The 23,065-nt window shown below is 42.1% G+C and overlaps 1 protein-coding gene across 4 annotated transcripts in view; it reads right to left on the bottom strand.

Moving 5' to 3' along the window:
* Nucleotides 1-404: 404 nt before the first annotated feature.
* TACO1 (translational activator of cytochrome c oxidase I) overlaps nucleotides 405-23,065 on the bottom strand; it is a 52,574-nt gene continuing 29,913 nt past the window's right edge. For 2 of the 4 annotated variants that reach the window (XM_078782548.1, XM_078782546.1), the window contains exons 4-6: nucleotides 17,358-17,491; nucleotides 4,192-4,384; nucleotides 405-1,107 (exon numbers count right to left, since the gene is read on the bottom strand). In XM_078782548.1, the coding sequence (XP_078638674.1) occupies nucleotides 901-1,107; nucleotides 4,192-4,384; nucleotides 17,358-17,491 (534 nt within the window). In that variant the 3' untranslated portion in view covers nucleotides 405-900. The remainder of the gene's footprint in view (nucleotides 1,108-4,191; nucleotides 4,385-17,357; nucleotides 17,492-23,065) is intronic. The other 2 variants (XM_078782547.1, XM_078782549.1) reach the window with 1 other exon arrangement.

Raw genomic sequence — 23,065 nt, 5'->3', positions numbered from 1 at the left:
ACAGTTATTTTTTCAGAGGTTATTGCATCATTCCTTGCAGTGTAAACACTTTTTTCATCATTTCTGGTCTTTGGGTGTTCTGTACCTATCCATGTACCTGAAAAAATAAAGTTTTAAAAGTTCAAATGAACTTTTTCCAATAGCAGTTCCAACTGCAGTATCATAAAAATAGATATTTAACGTAATTTGACTTTGACCTTGACCTAAATGCATGTCCTTGAGTTCTGGCGATCTCAAAAGTTTCACCAAATGAATGGGCATCCCCAATTTAGTTGGAAATGACACCTATAATGTTTTTCTACACTGTTTGGTTCCAAAATTAAGCGCGTTTGAACATCAGACCCGGTGGACTGGCGGCCATTTTTGGATTTGACCTCTCACGGTCCTCAGAGGTCAAATCTGACTTCCCTCCACATCTGAAAATAAACCTTATGGTATATACTAACTATGCTAGAAATTTCATGCTTTTCCCATAAAATGCACAATTGTCATAATATGAGAGCTTATCCGCCGTACTACAGGCAGTATACAACCAGTAGAGGCCGACAGGCCTGCTGTCTTAGGCCCACCAGAAAGCCAACATGGCCGCCATATTATTTTGTCTGGGTACCATCGTGTGTGGCGCTGTCCGACCAATGGGTGCACATTTCAAAAATCGACCCCAAACAAGAACAGCAACACAGAGCTCTTGTGGACCTGCAACACGCTGCTGGTAATAAATATAATGGTCAATAACGTCAACTGCATTGGATTGTGAATGTTTTAACCATTTTGTTGCTTGTAATTTAATGTTAAAAAAACAACAACCATTTTATACTCTGCAGCTTTGTGTACTTGTGCCCAACATCTTGAAATCGTTAAATCATATAGACCATTTGAAACATCCACCCAGAGTCCAAGTTAGCTTGTCGTGATGTTGTCATAGATGTCAACAACATCAGGACATGTGCAGATTGCTTCAATGAGGCGGGATACTTGCTCCATCTGACCTGGATCCAAGGCCACTGTGGAATTTGGGACAAAACCCAGTGATGAGGAGATCAAGGCGAGACCTTGTGCAGCAAGCTCTGATTTCACTTTGTGCAAACACTGTGGGGCACATACAAACTGGCACACACACACAATATCCATTAGGTGTCAAACCTTCCATCAATTTCCCTTTAAACTAGAACGGCACTCGGTATAGAGCATACTTCCGCCAGGCTGAACAGTTTATGTTTTGGATCCGACTGATGGGCCGGATCTGGATTCGGACCTGAACCAAAATCTAATCGGCTTGTTCTTGTCTAACCTGACCAACTCGTCCATAACTTTTTAAATCATGTTATTTATCGCTTTTCGCCCCATCTCGCAATGGTGAAGAATCACCTAAAAATTAAATAATTCTCATATCCGAATACATACTCAGATCTTCACCAAAATCGAATCAATTTGTCCTTGTCGCACACCCAACCTCTCCACCAAGTTTCGTCCAAATCCGTCCATAACTTTTTGGGATATCCTGCTATATGTCAGTTTTGGCCCGATCTTCCAATGGTGAAGAATCACTTTAAAAAAATCTAGTAGCCGGATCCGGATCTTCACCAAAATCGAATCATTTCGTCCTTGTCACACACACTAACGCTTTGCCAAATTTCATCCGAATTCGTCCACAACCTTTTGAGATATCCTGTTCACAAACAGAGAAACAAATGGACAAACAGAGAAACAAATGCACAAACAGACAAACAAATGGACAAACAGACAAACAAATGGACAAACAGAGAAACAAATGGACAAACAGAGAAACAAATGGACAAACAGAGAAACAAATGGACAAACAGAGAAACAAATGGACAAACAGAGAAACAAATGGACAAACAGAGAAACAAATGGACAAACAGAGAAACAAATGGACAAACAGAGAAACAAATGGACAAACAGAGAAACAAATGGACAAACAGACAAACAAATGGACAAACAGACAAACAAATGGACAAACAGACAAACAAATGGACAAATGGACAAACAGACAAACAGACAAACAAATGGACAAACAGAGAAACAAATGGACAAACAGAGAAACAAATGGACAAACAGACAAACAAATGGACAAACAGACAAACAAATGGACAAACAGAGAAACAAATGGACAAACAGAGAAACAAATGGACAAACAGAGAAACAAATGGACAAACAGACAAACAGGGGTGAAAACATAACCTCCACCCACCTTCGGTGGCGGAGGTAATTACATATTTAAGTTTTGTTTTAAAATATAAAGTCAAGGCTCATGGGAGATGAGGGGATTTCAATCAACAAAAAATGGCTGATAGGAACAAGGGCACATTCCGTCTACATGACTTGAGAGAAAAGGTAGGGTTAGTGGGAATAAAAAGATTCATGGAAATGGGAGACAACATGAGATGACAGGAAGCTGTAAGCTTGAGACAGTAGAGAGGAACACCATCGGATGGACGGAGAAGTGATTCCACAGGTTGCAGAAGAAAGGCACAAATTCGTATTAACCACCTTATTTAACGCATTAAAGTAGTTCTTCGTTCCTGTTTGTGTCCTTTATGACGTCAACAAAAACAGTAAGCTTCCTGTTTGAAATGATTTTCAATCTAGTTTGACAGACAGCCTTACCGTGAGCACCCGGGACTGGCTTGGGATGCGATTCCGTACAATTTGGCAAAAGCAGAGCCAAAGTACTGCTAAGCTGCAGGTTTGTGTTCCGATTGGTGTTTTACGGTATTTAAAACGTGAAATTCAATCGAAATCAAGTAGTTCCTCGAGCATAGACTGACATGCGTCGGACAGACAGAGTGAACCAATTGCTTAATCCCTCTTTGTGCTACATGTGCAGGTAAAACAAGGCTGTTGGAGTGGGGGTCGACAACAGGTCCATGTTGGACGAAAGCAAGGAGTGTGCAGTGTCATAAACAAGTAGGGGATGGTGAAGAGTGTGGGACACCATGTTGAGGAGCAGGAAGGAGTTAAGAGGGGGACACAGAGCCAGGGGTATTCCAGGGCTTAGAGAAGAGCGCATAGTACGGCAGACAGGTGAAATATTTGGGACAATTGTGACTTTGATGATACAAGCACGAGAGTTGGCACACAGTTAGAGTATGCCCTAAGGAAGATATTTGGCTATAGGGCCATCGCAGATTTGTCCTGTGACAACAATGGCGGCAATTTTTCAAAATGGCCTCCATTGCTTGTTATTTTACATATATTTGGTACATTACTGTGTATAAACTGTTGTTGTGGTCATAAAAGCTTGACATTTGGCACATCATTTGGCATTTGGACATTTGGCACATCATTAAAGACCCCTAACTATAGGGTTATCATATATTTGTCCTGTGACAACAATGTTTTTAAAATGGCCGCCATTTATATGGTATATTATGGTATATAGTAAATGGTATATTAATTTGTATAAACTGTTGTTTGAATCATACAAGCATGGTATTTGGTACACAGTTAAATATTCTGACTATTAGAGTCATCACAGATGTGTCCAATAAAAATGGCGCCCAATTTTTAGTACGGCCGACAGGTGAAATATTTGGGAGAATTGTGCCTTTGATGATACAAGCACGAGAGCTGGCACACAGTTAGAGTATGCCCTAAGGAAGATATTTGGCTATAGGGCCATCACAGATTTGTCCCGTGACAACAATGGCGGCCATTTTTCAGAAAAGGACAAATCTGCGATGGCCCGATAGCCAAATATCTTCCGCAGGGCATACTCTGACTGTGCCAAATGCCATGCTTGTATCATCAAAGGCACAATTTCTGCACTTATCTGCCATACTAGCATGGGGCCTAATGGGTGGAGTTTCTGATGAACTGATGAACGTAGGAACATGACCAATGTGGTAGTATTTTTCGCCCATTTGAAGTATGGTAGATTGTATCCAGTATAGATAAATCAAATAAATAAAGCTGGAAAGTATAAAAAAAAATTATATACTGGAGCCTTACTATGCTGTTAATGGGCAAAAAATAGTCTATAATTAAAAAATTCACAGCCACACCACCAAGGCTGGAGGTGGACCAATCAAATCAGAAGAGACGAGCCAAGAATAGGTTCCTCGCATATAGGAATCAAAAATGGAATTACTTTCATTTTTACAACCAGATGATTTGCCGTTTCATTACCAAATAACAGCAATGCGCTAGACTACAAAATGCAGGCCTTACCTGAAGCTTGGCGATCTGTTTGTCTTGCCTCTCGTCGTCTCCCTCTTCCTCTTGCACGTCCTCGGCCCCCACATCCATGGCCAGTTCTATGGCCTTTTCCAAACCAACATTCTGTCCTTCTGCATCTTTTGCCAGCACAGTGACAAAACCCTTTTGCTCAAATGCACGGCGTGCCACTTCCGCTTGCACTCCTCTGGGGAAGCAGGGGGGGGGGGGGCATACCATCAGTGAGTTAGCTCCTGAGGCCTAGTGACATCCTTACCGGTTTTCATGTCCTGTAACCGATACTTCTAAATGAAGTTTCATCATGCAACCCTGAGGTTGCTACTGACACAGGATTTTATGAATGGTGAAGCACCTGTTGTTCTGAAACTTGGCACATGAATACAAGACAATAGTCCGCACAATCGCTCGGGCTTCGATTGTTCCATTTCGGATCACGGGAGCTCCCAAAGGGGTAACCCCCCAAACATTGGACCCCTACTCGTCCCTCATTTACCAACCGATTGCTCTGAAACCCGATGAAGCCCTTCTACTCGATGGTCCGCAGGATCGCTCAGTCTTAGATTTTTCAATTTCGGAGTTCCCCAAATTCTCAACCTCAATTGATGACCGTCAGCCCACTCGGGCCTACATGTTTATATATGTCTTGAGGAAGCTCCCTGATGGGTGGTGTGAGCACAGCCATTTTTATTATATCCACAATGACATGTTAAACTTCATCATACACACTCTACCTCATTAAGAAAAACAAGCAAGTGATTGTTGTTGATCGATTTATGAAAACATCACGATAACTTTTCTAGTCACAAGAAAAACTTGTGATTTTCTTGTTTCAAGAAAACCTTTCTTACTACGAATAATTATTTTGCCCATGACGTCATGAACACTTGCTCTCCTCACATGAAAGGGCCGTGCAACATGGCTAATGGAAGGATCTGCTTGAAGGTGTCCAGCGATTTGATTACTCCCATTTTCTGACAGGTATGTCATCATTACCCCGTGTTACCCTGTGCACATAGCACAAAACGGGGTACAGCAATTGCTTCACTCTGTCTGTGACATCTGTCATGAAATTTCGAACGGTGGGAGGTGGGAGGGATTTTCGAAGCTCCACACGGTCTCCACGTTTTTCGAAGTTAAGTCTGTTCACAATTGTATTTTGTCGAAACTGTATTTATCTTTCGGTGTGTGAAGTTATTGTGTGCAACTTTGGTTGTTTCTCGGTGTTTATCTTTCATAAATTGATCGTCTGTTTGCCGTGTCGTGTCTTGAGGCCTTGTACAGTGTGCACTGTACAACCTTGAGGCTTTCTTTTTCTCTCAGCGGTCCGTCGTTTGTGATCCAATAACTTTCGTTCTCTGTATTCCCAGTCTTTTCACCCATAGCCTACTTCCTTGTGTAAATCTCAACTCAAAAAAAAAAAAAAAAAAAAAAAAAAAAAACATTTCCTTCTCTGTTCTCATTCGTTTATTCATTCTTATTCGTTCGTTCGTTCTTCGACCACGTGTTTCTCCCCCATTTCCCCAGATAGTTTTCACTCATTAACCTTCAATGTTTACACTTTCCCCTCAAGTTATGTATTCCGTCATATTTTATAACACCTTTTTCTTCTTCTTCTTTAAAAGGCTGCTTTCGACTTGCTCACCAAATCAATTCATCCCCAAAAAAATATCCATCTCCTATAGTGCCTTTTTTCTACATTCCCTAAACTCTCCTGCACTCCATCCTCCATCCAGCGTCCTTAAACGTATTTTTAACTCGAAGGTCACAAGAAACTCATTTTGCAATAAATGTTCGTTTCCCATAAATCGTACACTTTCAAAAATCCAATCTCACCCCTCCCCTCCAAATCTTCCCCATAACCCCTCCCCTCCAAATCTTCCCCATCACCCCTCCCCTCCAAATCTTCCCCATCACCCATCCCTTTCAAATCTCCCCCCTTGCCCCCTCCCTCCTAAACTACCCCCTCACCCCTTCCCGCCAAGACGCCCCCTCGCCCCTCCCCTCCTAGACTCCTGCCTCACCCCTCCCCTCCAAATCTCCCCCATATCCCATCCCTTTCAAATCCCTCCCCTTGTCCCTTCCCTCCCAAACTCCCCCCTCACCCCTCCCCTTCAAATCTCCCCACCCTCATTGCTTCTCAATTTCCCCCCTCTCACTCCCCCTCCTCAAAGCGTCCTCCCCGCTTCTTCCCCCTTCAAACTCTCACCTCCATCTCCCCCAACCTTCTGCCTCGCTCTTCCCCCTCCTCAAATAACACTTCATTGTGGCTCACCCAATCACCATCAAACCTTTTGTCCGCCCCATCCTTCCCTTTCTCCGAGCTATTCTGAAATCTCTGACACACCTTCAACAGCTCTCCCTATCTCTTCCACCTCTTCCACATCTTACCCTACCCCTCCTCCCCCCTGTTCTGTATCTGATGCTCCCCCTTCCTCTTCATTAACGGTATGGACCTCAAACATCCGGGGCCTTCGTTCAAACTTAACTGATCTCTCCATACAGGTTGCTTCTGTCAAACCAGACGTGATCTGCTTAACAGAAACTTTCCTCCTTTATGATGTCTCTGATTCCATAGTATCTCTCCCAGGCTACTCCCTCCTCCGGTATGATAGACCTGAGCCTCGTCCTGGAGGCGGGGTTGCTATCTTTATCAAAAACTCTCTTCCTCACTCGCCCTGCAATGCACTCTCTCCACCTCACCCCCAGGAATACCTCTGGCTATGGCTTCCCCTTCGCTCCCACCTCTTGTTCATATGTGTGTTGTACCGTCCACCAAACAGTGATGACTCCATCTACATCTCGCTGTCTGATGATATGGACCAACTTCTATCTACTCATCCCAACTCTCTCTTCCTCATATGTGGTGATTTCAATTGTCACCATGCCAGTTGGCTGGGTGTGGGTACCTCTCTCACCAGCCATGGCTCTTCAGCAAAGGACTTCTGCGACTCACTGGGACTGACACAATCTGTCAATTTCCCGACCCGGATCTCAGTCAACGGAACATCTTCTCTTCTGGACTTGGTTATGACTAACTTCCCTGAAAATGTCTGCTGCTCTTCTTCTGCTCCGATCGGATCATCTGATCATGTCCTTGTTAAAGTGGACATCTCTCTGACCATCCTCAGGGAGCCTGCTCAGCGTCGACGAGTCTGGCATTTCACTCAGGCCAACTGGCACGGTCTTCAAGCAGCCATCAATCATCTGGACTGGTCTCCCATCTCTACCACCTCTGACATCAACTCATCCTGGGAATTCTTCCAAAGTAAATTGCTCTCTCTCATGCACAGATTTATCCCATCTCGTCTTCAGTTGTCATACCCTTCCTCCCGTCCATGGTACACGGAATCTTGTGGTGAGGCTGTTGCCCAGAAACAACTTGACTTCGTCTCCTGGAAAGCAAATCCAACGGAAGGAAATCTCATTTCCTTTCACAAAGCCCGAAACAAGTGTGTGTCCACCCTCAGGAGAGCCAGGAAACAATATCTCTCCGTTCTCAAGACCGAACTCTCTTATCTGTCTCCCTCTTCCAAATCCTGGTGGCGTCTGGTCAAATCCGTTTCTGGTGTTTGTTCCCCCTCCATCCCCTCCCTTACCTCAAACGGCTACACAGCTGACTCCGCACGTGAAAAAGCTGAATGCCTCAACTCTGTGTTTGCCTCTAAATCTTGTGTCCCAAACCCATCCCTCTCTGTACCCACCATACCCAGTCGTACCCTGCTGCTCCTGGACTCCGTGTCCTTTCCTCCTGACAAGGTGGAAAAGTTTCTGTCAACCCTCGACTCTGATTCTGCAACTGGACCCGACGGCATCAGCCCACGGGTTCTAAAATCCTGCTCTGCTGCTCTATCTCACCCTCTCTCTGTTCTCTTCACCCTCTCTTTTGCTCAAGGTCAACTGCCATCTGCTTGGAAATCAGCCAACATCACCGCTTTGCACAAAAAAGGTGCAAAAACAGATCCTAGCAACTACAGACCAATCAGCCTTCTCCCAATTATCAGCAAAGTCATGGAATCCATCATTGCTTCGGATATGAAATCTTTCCTCTTCTCCAATGGCTTGATCTCTGATCATCAATTTGGTTTCAGACCAGGTCACTCTACTCTGGACATGCTGCTTCTGCTGTCTCAACAATGGATGGAGGTCCTCAATGCCAAACAGGAAATTAGAGCTGTCTCCCTCGACATATCACGTGCCTTCGACACGGTCTGGCACCCCGCTCTGCTCACCAAACTCTCCTCCTTTTAGACGGGTCAATATACTGCCTGACCCCAAAAAAATTGCAAATTTTTGTTTTATGCTTATTTCTAGTAGTTTATGAAGTGGAAGACAACATATTAAAAGTTGGACAATTTTGACGCATGGGAAAGTCCCTCAGTGACGTCAGAAAACAAGATGGCTGCCGGCAGATAAAACGTAAAAAAATTGACTGATAATCATCAGACCACTAACAATTTAAAGTAAATTTTGCACCAATATTTGTATTATGATCGTTGCTGGTAGTTTATCCAGTGCTAATCCTGAGACCATTCGCAATTTAAAGTAAATATTTGCACAAATATATGTTCTTTGATTGTTTCTGCCAGTCTATGACATGGAAAGCCACATATAAAAAATTGGACAATTTTGACACATGTGGAAGTACCATATGCCTTCTAGTCTTAGATTCCAGTTTCATCGTCCTCCTCCTCCTCCTCTATGTCTGGTTCAACACTCATATTGTCACAGTTGCTGTCCTGGCAATGTCCACATGCACTGGTGCACTCTAATCCATGCTTCCTACATGAACACCTTAGTGTTTTGCACCCCCCCTGAACAGTTGCAGTGAATCATCTGAAGTAGTATGTCTGGAGCAGGGCTTTTGTCTGTCATCACTGGAACAAGTTTTCCTCCTTCTACCTTCCATCCCCACTCCGTTGGCTCCATTCCACAACAAAGGCCCATCCATTCCATTACCTGGTAATAGGTCCGCAGAGAATGAAACTTGCAGGCAGCGGATGTGGGTGGCAGTCTTTCAGGAGTGACAAATGCCTTAGCCCTTGCAACCTTTTTGCAGAGAATGTTGTATCTGATCGATGCCAATGAGTCGTTCTGATTTGCTTTAAACAATGCCACCATTGCTCTGCAGCCTGCAGTTTCAATAACATCCTGACTCTGCTGTGGTTTACAGAACACCTTTGAGCTGTCTATCAGTTCCTTTTCTTTCTTGATGATTCTTTGAAACCCTGACTTCTTTCCAATCCCAAAGACACGAGACGTTGCGTCACAGCCAGTTAATGCATGAAGGAACAATATATCTCTGCAGGCTGCATTTCCAAGTATCTGCTGAAGGACTTTGATATTGTAGACATTTGATTTTGCCTTGTCAGAACGGAAATAGAGTTCAATGCAGTTTGTCTCCACCATATAGAAGAGCAGGAGGAGAAGGAGATCTGTATCTTCTCCAATGAGGGTTGTAGATCTGGAAGCCGCATTTGCTACGGCCGCTTTTGCAATCTCAACATCAGCATCTCCCTCTGCTTGGATCACCTCACAGCCTTCCTTGTGCAACACCTCTATAATCAACAGTATCATTGCCTGCTTGTTTGACTCATTCGACAGAAAGTCCTCCTTTTTCCCAACAAATTTTGTTGACTCCGTAATGTTAACCTTGGTGGCATTCTTGTTTCTATTCCGACGTTGATGAGAACAGTCCTTTGTGCTTGGCCCAGCCTCATAACCATCAAACACAACAGTAGCTTTGCCATAGTGTCGTACTGTAAATGAGGCATATTCATCTGCAATGGAACTGTAGGTGAATCCCTCTGTCCACTTTAAGCGGTGAATAAGTGATCCCCCGTCAAGAACATAGTGATCTGTTCCTGGAACTGTCTGGTTGACAGCATTGTCAGATTTGGTTGTAGCATAATTCCTTATTGCCTCCGCCAACTGTGGTTTATCTGGCTGGCGCAGGATGTTTTTTGCCTCAAAAAGAGACATTGGGTATGGGCAGAGTTCATATTTCATCACTTCACCTATCTGGAGATCTCCCGTCTGTGACACCACTAAGAACCTCTGGAATAGTAACGCTGGATCTATTGTGCGGTCCTCAGCAACTTTGACTGCCCTGCTGAATGCAAGTGTCTTGGCTTTAGAACTCCTTTTGTGTGAATAGGAGTAAGCTGGGTGATCATCCATCTTCTTGACAATGTCACTACCTACTTTGAATAGGTCATGAACATTGACATCCTCATTTGCAGTAACCCCTGTGATGATATTGCGCAATGACTTGTCATCAGAAAATGGTGTGAAGCTGTCCAGTTTTTCGGCAACTTTGCCACGATCAGCTTCATCTCGACTCACCCTGGATGTTGTCAACTCCTTATGTTGTTCACTTGTTGAGTAGCTACTCGAGGTCAGTTCTTGCATAGCAAGGTTGTAGGAGGACGATATGGTTGAAGACAGAGTCCAAACTGCTCTCTGGTGCTCTGACATCCCACTTCCTCGAGTCAGCCCCCCTTGGCTTTTCAGTGAGCGCATTAATGTCTGTTCTATCACAAGATCAGAGCCTAGGCCAGCCCAGTATTGGTCACTGCACCGGATTACATGATAACCAGATTGGAACTTCTGATGAACCTCAGGGTTGTCATCCTCTAACGCAAGCATCTTCTCGAGATAGAGTCGAGCTGACTTCAGGTAATTGGGATGGCCAGCAGCTGCAAATATCGGCAAGCAAGCTGATATGGCTTGGAGATGCATCTCCCAGGACCCCATCCGATCAGCTGCCACAAGTGCCCTTGCAATTCCCAACATACGCTGGTAGTTGATCCAAAGTGCACTGGTTTTCGAGTCCTTTGCAAGTTTATTCCTTTCCTGATTCAATCTATTGTCAATGAAATGAATGCACTCTGATTGCAACACAGACTCTATAGTGTCACTTTCGACAGTCTCCAGGGAAATGTACAGTCGCTCCAGTTCTGCCACTTGTTCTTGAAACCCAGGGTCAACTTCCACAATCTTGCCAACAACCTGACGTGTAAGACACTGATCCACAAGCAAATGGCCACGAAAAGCACGTTGCACCGCCTTCCCACTCAGCATGTGCACAACAGCATTTTGACCATACACTGTTTCCAGGATCTCTTTCAGTCCACTTCCATCCATCAAACTTCCAATGGCACCCAACAAATTCATTAATGTGTGGAAGCTCCCAAGCAGTAGCACTGCATTATGGATTGGGTTATCAGCAGGAAGAGCATTCACTATCTCAGAGGCCTTCCAAAACAGCGGTTGGTCAAATGTGATGATTGCTGGCATGTTGTGTTTTGATGCAAGTTTGCTCAGGTAATCAAGAGTTGACAAGATGCAGGTTTTGTCACCTGGGTTCATATCAATCATTGGGAGAAACTGTATTGAGGCTTTCCCTGGGTGATCACACTCCTCATGCAGAAAGTGCATCATGCCTTGCCAATTTGGTGCACTCTTTTCGAAGCAAAATGACATCTCCCATAATATGTCAATTGGGCGATCACAAATTGATAACAAAGGGAGGGGCTGAAATTTGAGGTTGCGGTTGACGTGCTCTGCATAGCGGTAATCTATTATATTGATCTTCGTCAGTTCGACGAGCTTCCTGTCAGACATTTTCTTTCTAGATATGATGTGGCTAGATTGACGCCCTGGTGTAATAGCTGCTATCATGCCCATCCCATGAAAGGTACCCTTTCCATCCAACGTTATGATGTTGTGGTCCACATTGTCTCCAGCAAATAACAAGGATGTATCAAGAATGTCGGTGTCACCTCCAAACACATCCGGAGCAAGAGAAGAGGCTGCATTTACTTCAAACCGTTGCACTTCGGAGTAAGATGAGGAAAAGCCAAAGGTTGATAGACTATCTATCAAGAAACGAGACCTATACAAGTGATGCATTTGCACTGCAAGACCAAGCTGCAATGGTGCAATTACAGCCCTTGGACGCACTGCTTGGATGACTGCTTGTCCAATACCAGCAACCTCCCTAGATGTATCTTTCCCGACCAAAAGATGCTGCAGCAAGAATCGCAGGCTAGTTGGGACATACCCCAATGCAGCAGTAAGGCTTAGGTCTGCAGTAGTTGGGTATGTATCCCCATGTGGTGCAACTGTTGTTTTTATGTCACTTTTTATTAGTTTTGCAGCAGTCTGAAGAATTGCACGTTTTTGTGCTTCTTCATCATCTTCTCGTGGTGCATTGTAGTGGTCACGGAGGATCTGGGACATTTTTTCTCTGAATGTCACAATGTCTTTTAAGCCTCTACCCTCTGCCATGAATATAGATTCACCATATCGTTTTTTAAGCTGTTCCTTCATGTATTGGTTCCCATATGCATTGGATTCACTATCGCCCAGGTATTGTTCCATTCTAGCCACGAGGTCTGTAATTGTTAACTGTTCCTCATCATTGTCTTCAAGAAAAGAGCACACCTTATCGAAAGCCTCATTCTGGTCACTGTCCTTAGGCCTTCCCATTTTTCGTCTCTTGTTTGACTCAGTCGGCTTGAACCGTTGTGGAATGTCTCGCATTGTGCGGAAATTAATGTTGCAGGACTTGTGGTACACACAGTCAGCTGCATGGAGATCACCCTCAAAATATTCAATGCGGCCTTGAACAGCAAGGGCCCATTCATCGCTCCTTGTTTTGCAATGAACTGATATAGTTTTAACAAATGCGTCAGTCTTCACGTAGCCAAAACTGGCTGTTTCTGCATGGCCTCGCTTTGGGCCCTCTTCCTTAACTTCAGTGCCGCAGAAAAGGCAATGTGTTTTACTGTCATATGGTCCCAGGGAAATGCGAGCACTCCTTTTGACTGATGGACCTGATTCCGCATGATCCTTCTTGGTTAAAGCAATGTCCTTTTTGTTTATGTGATTCACTCGGCATGATTTGTGAACACTGGTACCAGCTAGAATTCTGATGTCAACACCCCTTTCGGCACTTGCACGGTTGATGCCTTCTGCTCCTTTCTCACGAACTGATACTGTTTCCTCACAGTCCAATCCCCTTTGGCATAAAGGGCAGGTCTCTTTACCATATAAAGAGTTCATTTTCTATCTCTGAAAATACAAAAATGAGATATTTTAGAAGCATGCAGTCAATTTACATTGGCCATATACATTGAATGCCATCAGAGCATTCTCCGCCCCTGAAACTGAGATATTTATGTAAGATATATATTAGGAGGAAACATACTATGGAATAATCTGCATAGTGGTCATCCCATTGCTTTCTGCATCTGAAATGAATTATATACAAGGGCTCTGTTGCTTAGTCACAAGGTGCACCAGGAAAAGATATGTATAGTCCAGAAGAAAAACATACTGATAGAACCCCCCCCCCCCCCCCCCCCCCCCCCCCCCCTTCCCCCAATCAACTGGTCCCATTCCTATTAAATAAATATGCATCCCCACAACTCTAGAACCTGGAAAATAAATACCATCATACACTACAGTTGTAGGAGTACAAAATACATGTAGAATATATGGGGCAATTGTATGCATAGGCCTACCTGTCTTTTTGCTACTGCCTTGGCCTTGGTTGTATTGTACTGTATCTCCTTGGTTGTATTGTATTGTATCTCCAATGTTTACCATACAACGTTGTCCAATTGAGTCCTAATTAGGTGTAATTAACTCATTCATGTGGAGTTGTTACTCAGTCAAGCTGCACAACTACCAATGAGGAATTAGGTCATTAGCCTACATGCTGGGAGGTCATATTGTTAAAGACATGTGTCAGGTAGCAGATGTAAACATTGTTAAAGACACGAAACAAGTGTTATAAAATGTTGCCTTTGCAGCTGGTCTCAGTGGAACAAATTAATTTATATAAACAAAAAGAAACAAAAATAAAAAACCAAAGACGTTTTCGACGTAGTGAATCGTGCATGGTTTTGTGACATTTTTATCATGTCAAAAATTTTTACTTTCCCATGGTCCATTTCTGTCCAACTTTTGATATGTTCCTAAGTAAGTCTTAAAATATAAGGAAATGCAATAAAACTAAAATTTGCAATTTTTTTGGGGTACGGCTGTTCTGGTTGTATATTGACCCGTCTATTTGGTATCCATGGAAATCTCCACGCATGGCTGGCGGACTTCCTCTCTAGTCGTCGTCAACGTGTGGCCCTGAATGGGTTTCTCTCATCTCCTCTTCCTGTTCAGGCTGGAGTTCCCCAAGGCAGTGTTCTGGGCCCTGTGCTTTTTCTGGTCTTCATCAATGATCTCTCTGACTCTCGAAAATCCTCTCTATCTCTTTGCTGATGACTCCACTCTCTGCCGCTCCATTCCTCTTCCCTCAGATCGGCAGTCTGCTGCCTCCTCACTCTCTGAAGACCTGGACAAAATCACAGACTGGTCAAACAAGTGGAACATGTCTTTCAATCCTGACAAATCTCACACTCTTACTATGTCTCTCCGAAAAGATCGACTGGACAACCCTCCCATCTACTTTCTCAACAATCCTCTCCAAGAAGTTCTGTCGCTCAAGATTTTGGGTCTCACTATCTGCCATGATCTTTCTTGGGAAAACCACATTTCCAAGCTGGCCTCCAAAGCCAGTCGCCGACTGGGCATCCTCCGTCGTGCGAAGTCCTTCCTCGGCACACCTGAGCTCCTCACCACATACAAGGCTTTCATCCGCAGCTCAATGGAATACTGTTCTCCCCTATGGGCCGGTGCTCCTGCCTCACACCTAGCTCGGCTTCACACTGTTGAAACCAAAGCTTTCAGAATTATTGGAATCTCCCGCGATGAAGCTATCTCTGAGGGCCTTTCACTCACTCACCGCAGGCAGGTAGGTGGTCTTTCTGTCTTCTACCGACTCCTCACCGGCCTTGCACCCCCAGCTCTCTCTGTGCTCTGTCCCCCAAATATTCCTACAGGTCGCACAAGATCTGCCAGCAACCCTCTGATGGTTAAACTGCCGAAATCTCGGCTCTCTGCTCACCTTCACTCTTTCATTCCTCTTTTCTCCCGCCTCTGGAACAAACTCCCTCACTCCCTTCAATCCCACTCCTCCCTCCAGGTCTTTAAAACAGCTGTTCACCACCATCTCTTATCTTCCCCCATCCAAAACCTTGATCTTTTCTACCCCCGCTAATTCACCCCAGATCCACCTTGTTTGAAATTCCAACTTCTTTCCTGGAAGTCCTGGCAGTGTCCATATGTTTTATACCTCTCCCACCGCCCCCTTCCCATGCCCCCCCCCCCCCCAAAGCCCTTGCCCTCTCTCAGATCTCTCGATGTCTCCATGTCTCTCGGTCCCTGCTCTCAAATGTTGTGTTTGTGTCCTTCCCCCTCTCTCCCCATCTTGTCTACCGCTCCCGATGTTATATGTTTTATGTGTCGGTTTGTCTTTCTGTGTGATTAATGTTCGCTCTTTCACGAGCCTCGATCTTGTATACAAAAAAAAAAAAAAAAAAAAAAACTAAGGTCAGTCTGTCTATCATCGAGGAACGACAGATTTTTTTTTTTCATTTGAATTTCATATTTTCAACATTGTAGAACATGAATCGGCTTGTTTGCACTCCCAAAAACCTACAATTTAGCAGCACAGTAAACCCTTAAATATCGCAGGTTTTGACCAATCACGACAGCCTCTATGTACCGGTTTAGTTATCACGGGGCTTAATTTCGACCAATCATGATTTTTGAGCTGAGCTGTTTTTTTTGTTTTTTTTTGTTATACTCAGTCGAAGCTCATGTAAAAGCTAAGCTAACACATATAACATAGAACAAAGGGAGCAAGAGACAAGAGGAGACAGAGCGAAACAACACCAGTAGAGAACAGGGACATCGGGACATCTGTGGAAGTGAGAGGGCTTGGGGCGGGGTACACGGGATAAACAAGATGGACGCTACAGGGACTTTCAGGAGAGAAAACGGAATTTGAAAAAGGTGGATTTGGGGTGTATTAATGGGGGTATAAAAGATCAAGGTTTTGGATGGGGGAAGATAAGACATGGTGGTGAACAGCTGTTTTAAAGGCCTGGAGGGAGGAGTGGGATTGAAGGGAGTGGGGGAGTTTGTTCCAGAGGCGGGAGAAAAGAGGAATTAAGGAGTAAAGGTGAGCAGAGAGCCTAGATTTTGGCAGTTTAACCATAAGAGGGTTGCAGGTAGATCTTGTGCGACCTGCAGGGATATTTGGGGGACAGAGCACAGACAGGGCTGGGGGAGAAAGGCCGGAGAGGAGTCGGTCGAAGACAGAAAGTCCACCAACCTGCCTGCGGTGAGTGAGTCAAAGGCCCTCGTAGTTAACTTCATCGCAGGAGATTCCAATGATTCTGAAAGCTTTGGTTTCAACAGCGTGAAGCCGAGCAAGGTGTGAGGCAGGAGCACCAGCCCAGAGTAGAGAACAGTATTCCATTGAGCTGCGGATGAAAGCCTTGTATGTGGTGAGGAGCTCAGGTGTGCCAAGGAAGGACTTCGCATGACGGAGGATACCCAGTCGGCGACTGGCTTTGGAGGCCAGCTTGGAACTGTGGGATTTTTTGAGCTGTCATGATTATCTCGCACTGAGGCTTCCGTTCACTGTTCATAATGAAATGGCGCCAAAGTGTAAAACGATAGATAAAAGTGATTCTTTTAATTTTATTTATTCGCTGGTTTGCAGAACTGCAGAACGAGTTTTTAGTGTTAATAATAGTTTAACTTGTTAATAATAACTAATTTAACATGTCAAATAAGGTGGTGTAAAAGACGATCTATCCCAAATGCATCAATGGTGGAAAACTTCCGATTCAATGTTTTTGGGGTTTTTTTTTTTTTTTGCAGCCTTTAAAAATTTATTTCTTTAAATTTAATTATACACCTGAAACGATGTGGAACAAAAATCGCCTTATTTGGACTTCCTAAAATCACAGTTTAGAAGTACTTTGGCATAATTGTCCGCCATGGCAACAATCGATATCTGCCAATCACAAACAAGAAACTTTTAAACAATGAAACTAAAATAAGTTGACGAGGCGGCTTTTGTTATCGCGTGCACAACAAGCAGCTATTGTTTTGCAGGTAAACTGGTCTTTGTGCAGGTGTTGTGTCACAGGTAAAAATTAAGAAAGGATATCAAGGCAACAAAAAGGCAGAAAGAATACAAGGAAAAAAAAGACGGTAAAGGTAACGTAGATCTTTGCTCGACTCACCCGTGCTTGTTGACCAACTGGCGGATCACCATATTTGTACGATGGATGTTATCTGTGTAGGCCTCGATGAGCATCAACGCACCGCTGGGGTTCCGCACTCCATACACCATCATCGTCATGGGTTTGTTCTTGTCCTGGCAAGAAACCCATGCACATTTAGCCTCGTTCAAAGCCAAACGAGTCACATGACTTCGTCAATGAGCAAAACACTGGCACCACCAAGAACTGAGGACACAGGCACCAAAAATGGGAAGATGAGCCTCCACTTCGACTAAAGGGCCTCGTCTCTGTATAATACAAAAAAAATCGTTATTGTACACCGCTCCTTTCCTATGCCATCTCCAGGCATTGCAAATCGTCATTGCTGGGCACCGAAGGGGGCTCGGCAGTGACGCACGCTGAAAGAGAGTACTCAGTTTTCACTCTGGTTTCTTGTTTGTTGTACACCGCTCCTTTCCTATGCCATCTCCAGGCATTGCAAATCGTCATTGCTGGGCACCGAAGGGGGCTCGGCAGTGACGCACGCTGAAAGAGAGTACTCAGTTTTCACTCTGGTTTCTTGTTTGTTTGTTTTCTTGGTTGTTGTACACCGCTCCTTTCCTATGCCACCTCCAGGCATTGCAAATCGTCATTGCCGGGCACCGAAGGGGGCTCGGCAGTGACGCACGCTGAAAGAGAGTACTCAGTTTTCACTCTGGTTTCTTGTTTGTTTTCTTGTTTCCTTGGTTGTCCGGACGATATCTCAGCCATCCTTTGAGCTAGGAAGCTGAAATTTCGGCACAATAGTGAGCAAGTCCTTTGTCAAAAACGGTATTTTTTGTTTTTTGATTAATCAATTAATTGAGGAGTTATTTAATTATTAGCGTTTAATTAAGTACTTATTTAATTAATTAAATTTCATTTCTCTTCTGACCATTATTAACTCAGGCACCTTTTGAGTTAGGAAGCTGATATTTGGACATGCCAATGACCAGGTGATTTGGCTGCAAAGGATATTTTTGATTTATTAATTAATCAATTAATCGATTAATTATTTAATTATTCGATTAATGACAAAAAAAATTTTTTTTTTAAAGTTACAGATTCTGATGAAATAGTGGTAGTTTATGTGTTCTCTGACCAAATTGATTAATAATTTAATTTTTTTATGATTATTATTTATTTATTTTCATTATTAATCATTTATTTATTTTCTTTCTCATTTGGCCAATATCTCAGGCACCTTTTGAGCTGGGAAGCTAATATTTGGACATGAGTGACCAAGTGATGTGGCTATCAAGGATATTTTTGATTTATTGATTAATCATTTCATCTATTAAGTATTTATTGATTAATCGATTAATTATTTATTGAGTAATCAATTAATTATTTAATTTTTTATAAATGACTTATTTAATTAAATTTCTAAAAGATACATCTTCGGATGAAGCACTAGTGCTTTAGGTATGCTATTGTACACCGCTCCTTTCCTATGCCATCTCCAGGCATTGCAAATCGTCATTGCCGGGCACCAAAGGGGGCTCGGCAGTGACGCACGCTGAAAGAGAGTACTCAGTTTTCACTCTGGTTTCTTGTTTGTTTTCTTGTTTCCTTGGTTGTCCGGACGATATCTCAGCCATCCTTTGAGCTAGGAAGCTGAAATTTCGGCACAATAGTGAGCAAGTCCTTTGTCAAAAACGGTATTTTTGTACACCGCTCCTTTCCTATGCCATCTCCAGGCATTGCAAATCGTCATTGCCGGGCACCAAAGGGGGCTCGGCAGTGACGCACGCTGAAAGAGAGTACTCAGTTTTCACTCTGGTTTCTTTCTTGTTTGTTTGTTTTCTTGTTTGTTTGTTTTCTTTCTTGGTTGTCCGGACGATATCTCAGCCATCCTTTGAGCTAGGAAGCTGAAATTTCGGCACAGTAGTGAGCAAGTCCTTTGTCAAATACGGTATTTTTTGTTTTTTGAATAATCAATTAATTGAGGAGTTATTTAATTATTAGCGTTTAATTAAGTACTTATTTAATTAATTAAATTTCATTTCTCTTCTGACCATTATTAACTCAGGCACCTTTTGAGTTAGGAAGCTGATATTTGGACATGCCAATGACCAGGTGATTTGGCTGCAAAGGATATTTTTGATTTATTAATTAATCAATTAATCGATTAATTATTTAATTATTCGATTAATGACAAAAAATTTTTTTTTTTTACAGTTACAGATTCTGATGAAATAGTGGTAGTTTATGTGTTCTCTGACCAAATTGATTAATAATTTAATTTTTTTATGATTATTATTTATTTATTTTCATTATTAATCATTTATTTATTTTCTTTCTCATTTGGCCAATATCTCAGGCACCTTTTGAGCTGGAAAGCTAATATTTGGACATGAGTGACCAAGTGATGTGGCTATCAAGGATATTTTTGATTTATTGATTAATCATTTCATCTATTAATTATTTATTGATTAATCGATTAATTATTTATTGAGTAATCAATTAATTATTTAATTTTTTATAAATGACTTATTTAATTAAATTTCTAAAAGATACATCTTCGGATGAAGCACTAGTGGTTTAGTTATGCGATTAGCCAATTGATTATGAAAATATTTTGTGATAATCTTTTATTGATTTTAATTATACAATTAATCAATCAATTAGTGTACACCCCTCCCTCCCAATGCAGCCTTAATGAGCTGCACTGCGGTATTGCCGGGCGCCTGAGGCGCCCCGGCAATGCCGCGCTGCAGCATATTTAATTATTTGGCATGGGGCGGTGTACTTTGAATGTATGTGTACTTGTTGTACACCGCTCCTTTCCTATGCCACCTCCAGGCATTGCAAATCGTCATTGCCGGGCACCGAAGGGGGCTCGGCAGTGACGCACGCTGAAAGAGAGTACTCAGTTTTCACTCTGGTTTCTTGTTTGTTTTCTTGGTTGTCCGGACGATATCTCAGCCATCCTTTGAGCTAGGAAGCTGAAATTTCGGCACAGTAGTGAGCAAGTCCTTTGTCAAATACGGTATTTTTTGTTTTTTGAATAATCAATTAATTGAGGAGTTATTTAATTATTAGCGTTTAATTAAGTACTTATTTAATTAATTAAATTTCATTTATCTTCTGACCATTATTAACTCAGGCACCTTTTGAGTTAGGAAGCTGATATTTGGACATGCCAATGACCAGGTGATTTGGCTGCAAAGGATATTTTTGATTTATTAATTAATCAATTAATCGATTAATTATTTAATTATTCGATTAATGACAAAAAAAATTTTTTTTTTTAAGTTACAGATTCTGATGAAATAGTGGTAGTTTATGTGTTCTCTGACCAAATTGATTAATAATTTAATTTTTTTATGATTATTATTTATTTATTTTCATTATTAATCATTTATTTATTTTCTTTCTCATTTGGCCAATATCTCAGGCACCTTTTGAGCTGGGAAGCTAATATTTGGACATGAGTGACCAAGTGATGTGGCTATCAAGGATATTTTTGATTTATTGATTAATCATTTCATCTATTAAGTATTTATTGATTAATCGATTAATTATTTATTGAGTAATCAATTAATTATTTAATTTTTTATAAATGACTTATTTAATTAAATTTCTAAAAGATACATCTTCGGATGAAGCACTACTGGTTTAGTTATGCGATTAGCCAATTGATTATGAAAATATTTTGTGATAATCTTTTATTGATTTTAATTATACAATTAATCAATCAATTAGTGTACACCTCTCCCTCCCAATGCAGCCTCAATGAGCTGCACTGCGGTATTGCCGGGCGCCGGAGGCGCCCCGGCAATGCCGCGCTGCAGCATATTTAATTATTTGGCATGGGGCGGTGTACTTTGAATGTATGTGTACTTGTTTGTTTTCTTGTTTGTTTGTTTGTTTGTTTTCTTTCTTGGTTGTCCGGGCGATATCTCAGCCATCCTTTGAGCTAGGAAGCTGAAATTTTGGCACAATAGTGAGAAAGTCCTTTGTCAAAAACGGTATTTTTTTTTTTGATTAATCAATAAATTAAGGAGTTATTTAATTATTAGCGATTAATTAAGTTCTTATTTAATTAATTAAATTTCCTTTCTCTTCTGACCATTAACTCAGGCACCTTTTGAGTTAGGAAGCTGATATTTGGACAATGCCAATGACCAGGTGATTTGGCTGCAAATGATATTTTTGATTTATTAATTAATCAATTAATCGATTAATTATTTAATTATTCGATTAATGACAAAAAAATTTTTTTTTTTTTAAGTTACAGATTCTGATGAAATAGTGGTAGTTTATGTGTTCTCTGACCAAATTGATTAATAATTTAATTTTTTTATGATTATTATTTATTTATATTCATTATTAATCATTTATTTATTTTCTTTCTCATTTGGCCAATATCTCAGGCACCTTTTGAGCTGGGAAGCTAATATTTGGACATGAGTGACCAAGTGATGTGGCTATCAAGGATATTTTTGATTTATTGATTAATCATTTCATCTATTAATTATTTATTGATTAATCGATTAATTATTTATTGAGTAATCAATGAATTTTTTATAAATGACTTATTTAATTAAATTTCTAAAAGATACATCTTCGGATGAAGCACCAGTGGTTTAGTTATGCGATTAGCCAATTGATTATGAAAATATTTTGTGATAATCTTTTATTGATTTTAATTATACAATTAATCAATCAATTAGTGTACACCTCTCCCTCCCAATGCAGCCTCAATGAGCTGCACTGCGGTATTGCCGGGCGCCGGAGGCGCCCCGGCAATGCCGCGCTGCAGCATATTTAATTATTTGGCATGGGGCGGTGTACTTTGAATGTATGTGTACTTGTTCAACAATCTTATTACCTCATTAAAATGGTGGAATATTTAACTCTTTCCCTTGCGATGTCCACCTTAATATTTTGCCATTACCAGCTTCACAGACTCCTACCTCCTCATAACCTGCTTCCCCACCTTCCCAATTTATCCTTTCACCTTTCTGGCCTTTACTCCAGGTCCACATTTACAATCTCATGAGATTACACCATCTCATAAGGCTGGTGTTGTAACGGTTAAGGTGGCTGGCTTGAGATCTTACGGTCCTGAGTTTGAGCCCCCATCAAGCCCATCATGCCAATGAATTAACACCAGGTGGGTTGACAGCCTGTCATCCTTCCGAGGTTGGCAAAATGACTACCAGCAGACTGGTAATGGGGGGCACAGCCGCAACCCCAGAAAAGGATGCAGCCAAGCAGCCACAGGCAATACCCGAACCACCATCACCGCCACCATCTCATGAGATTTACATGGCAAAGACAGACAGAGGTGACGAGCTTATTATTTACATAGATTTTTTTTTTTTTTGTACAAGATCGAGGCTCATGTAAGAGAGAACATTAATCACAAAAAAGTCAACCCGACACATAAAACATATAATAAGGGGAGCGGTAGACAAGATGGGGAGGGAGGGGGAAGGACACAAACACAACATTTGAGAGCAGGGACATCGAGAGAAATGTGGGAGGGAGAGGGCTTGGGGGGAGGTGGCATGGGAAGGGGGTGGGGGGCAGTGGGAGAGGTATAAAACACATGGTTGGAATTTTACTGCAAGGACTTCCAGGAAAGAAGTTGGAATTTAAAAAAAGTGGATCTTGGGTGAATTGGCGGGGGTAGAAAAGATCAAGGTTTTGGATCAAGGATCAAGATAAACCAACATTGC

This window comes from Myxine glutinosa, chromosome 7 (assembly GCF_964187855.1).
Source record: "Myxine glutinosa chromosome 7, kmMyxGlut1.1, whole genome shotgun sequence".
Classification (NCBI taxonomy): Eukaryota; Metazoa; Chordata; class Myxini; order Myxiniformes; family Myxinidae; genus Myxine; species Myxine glutinosa.
The sequence above is the reverse complement of the archived record's forward strand: the minus strand, read 5'-3'. Positions and strand labels throughout refer to the sequence as shown.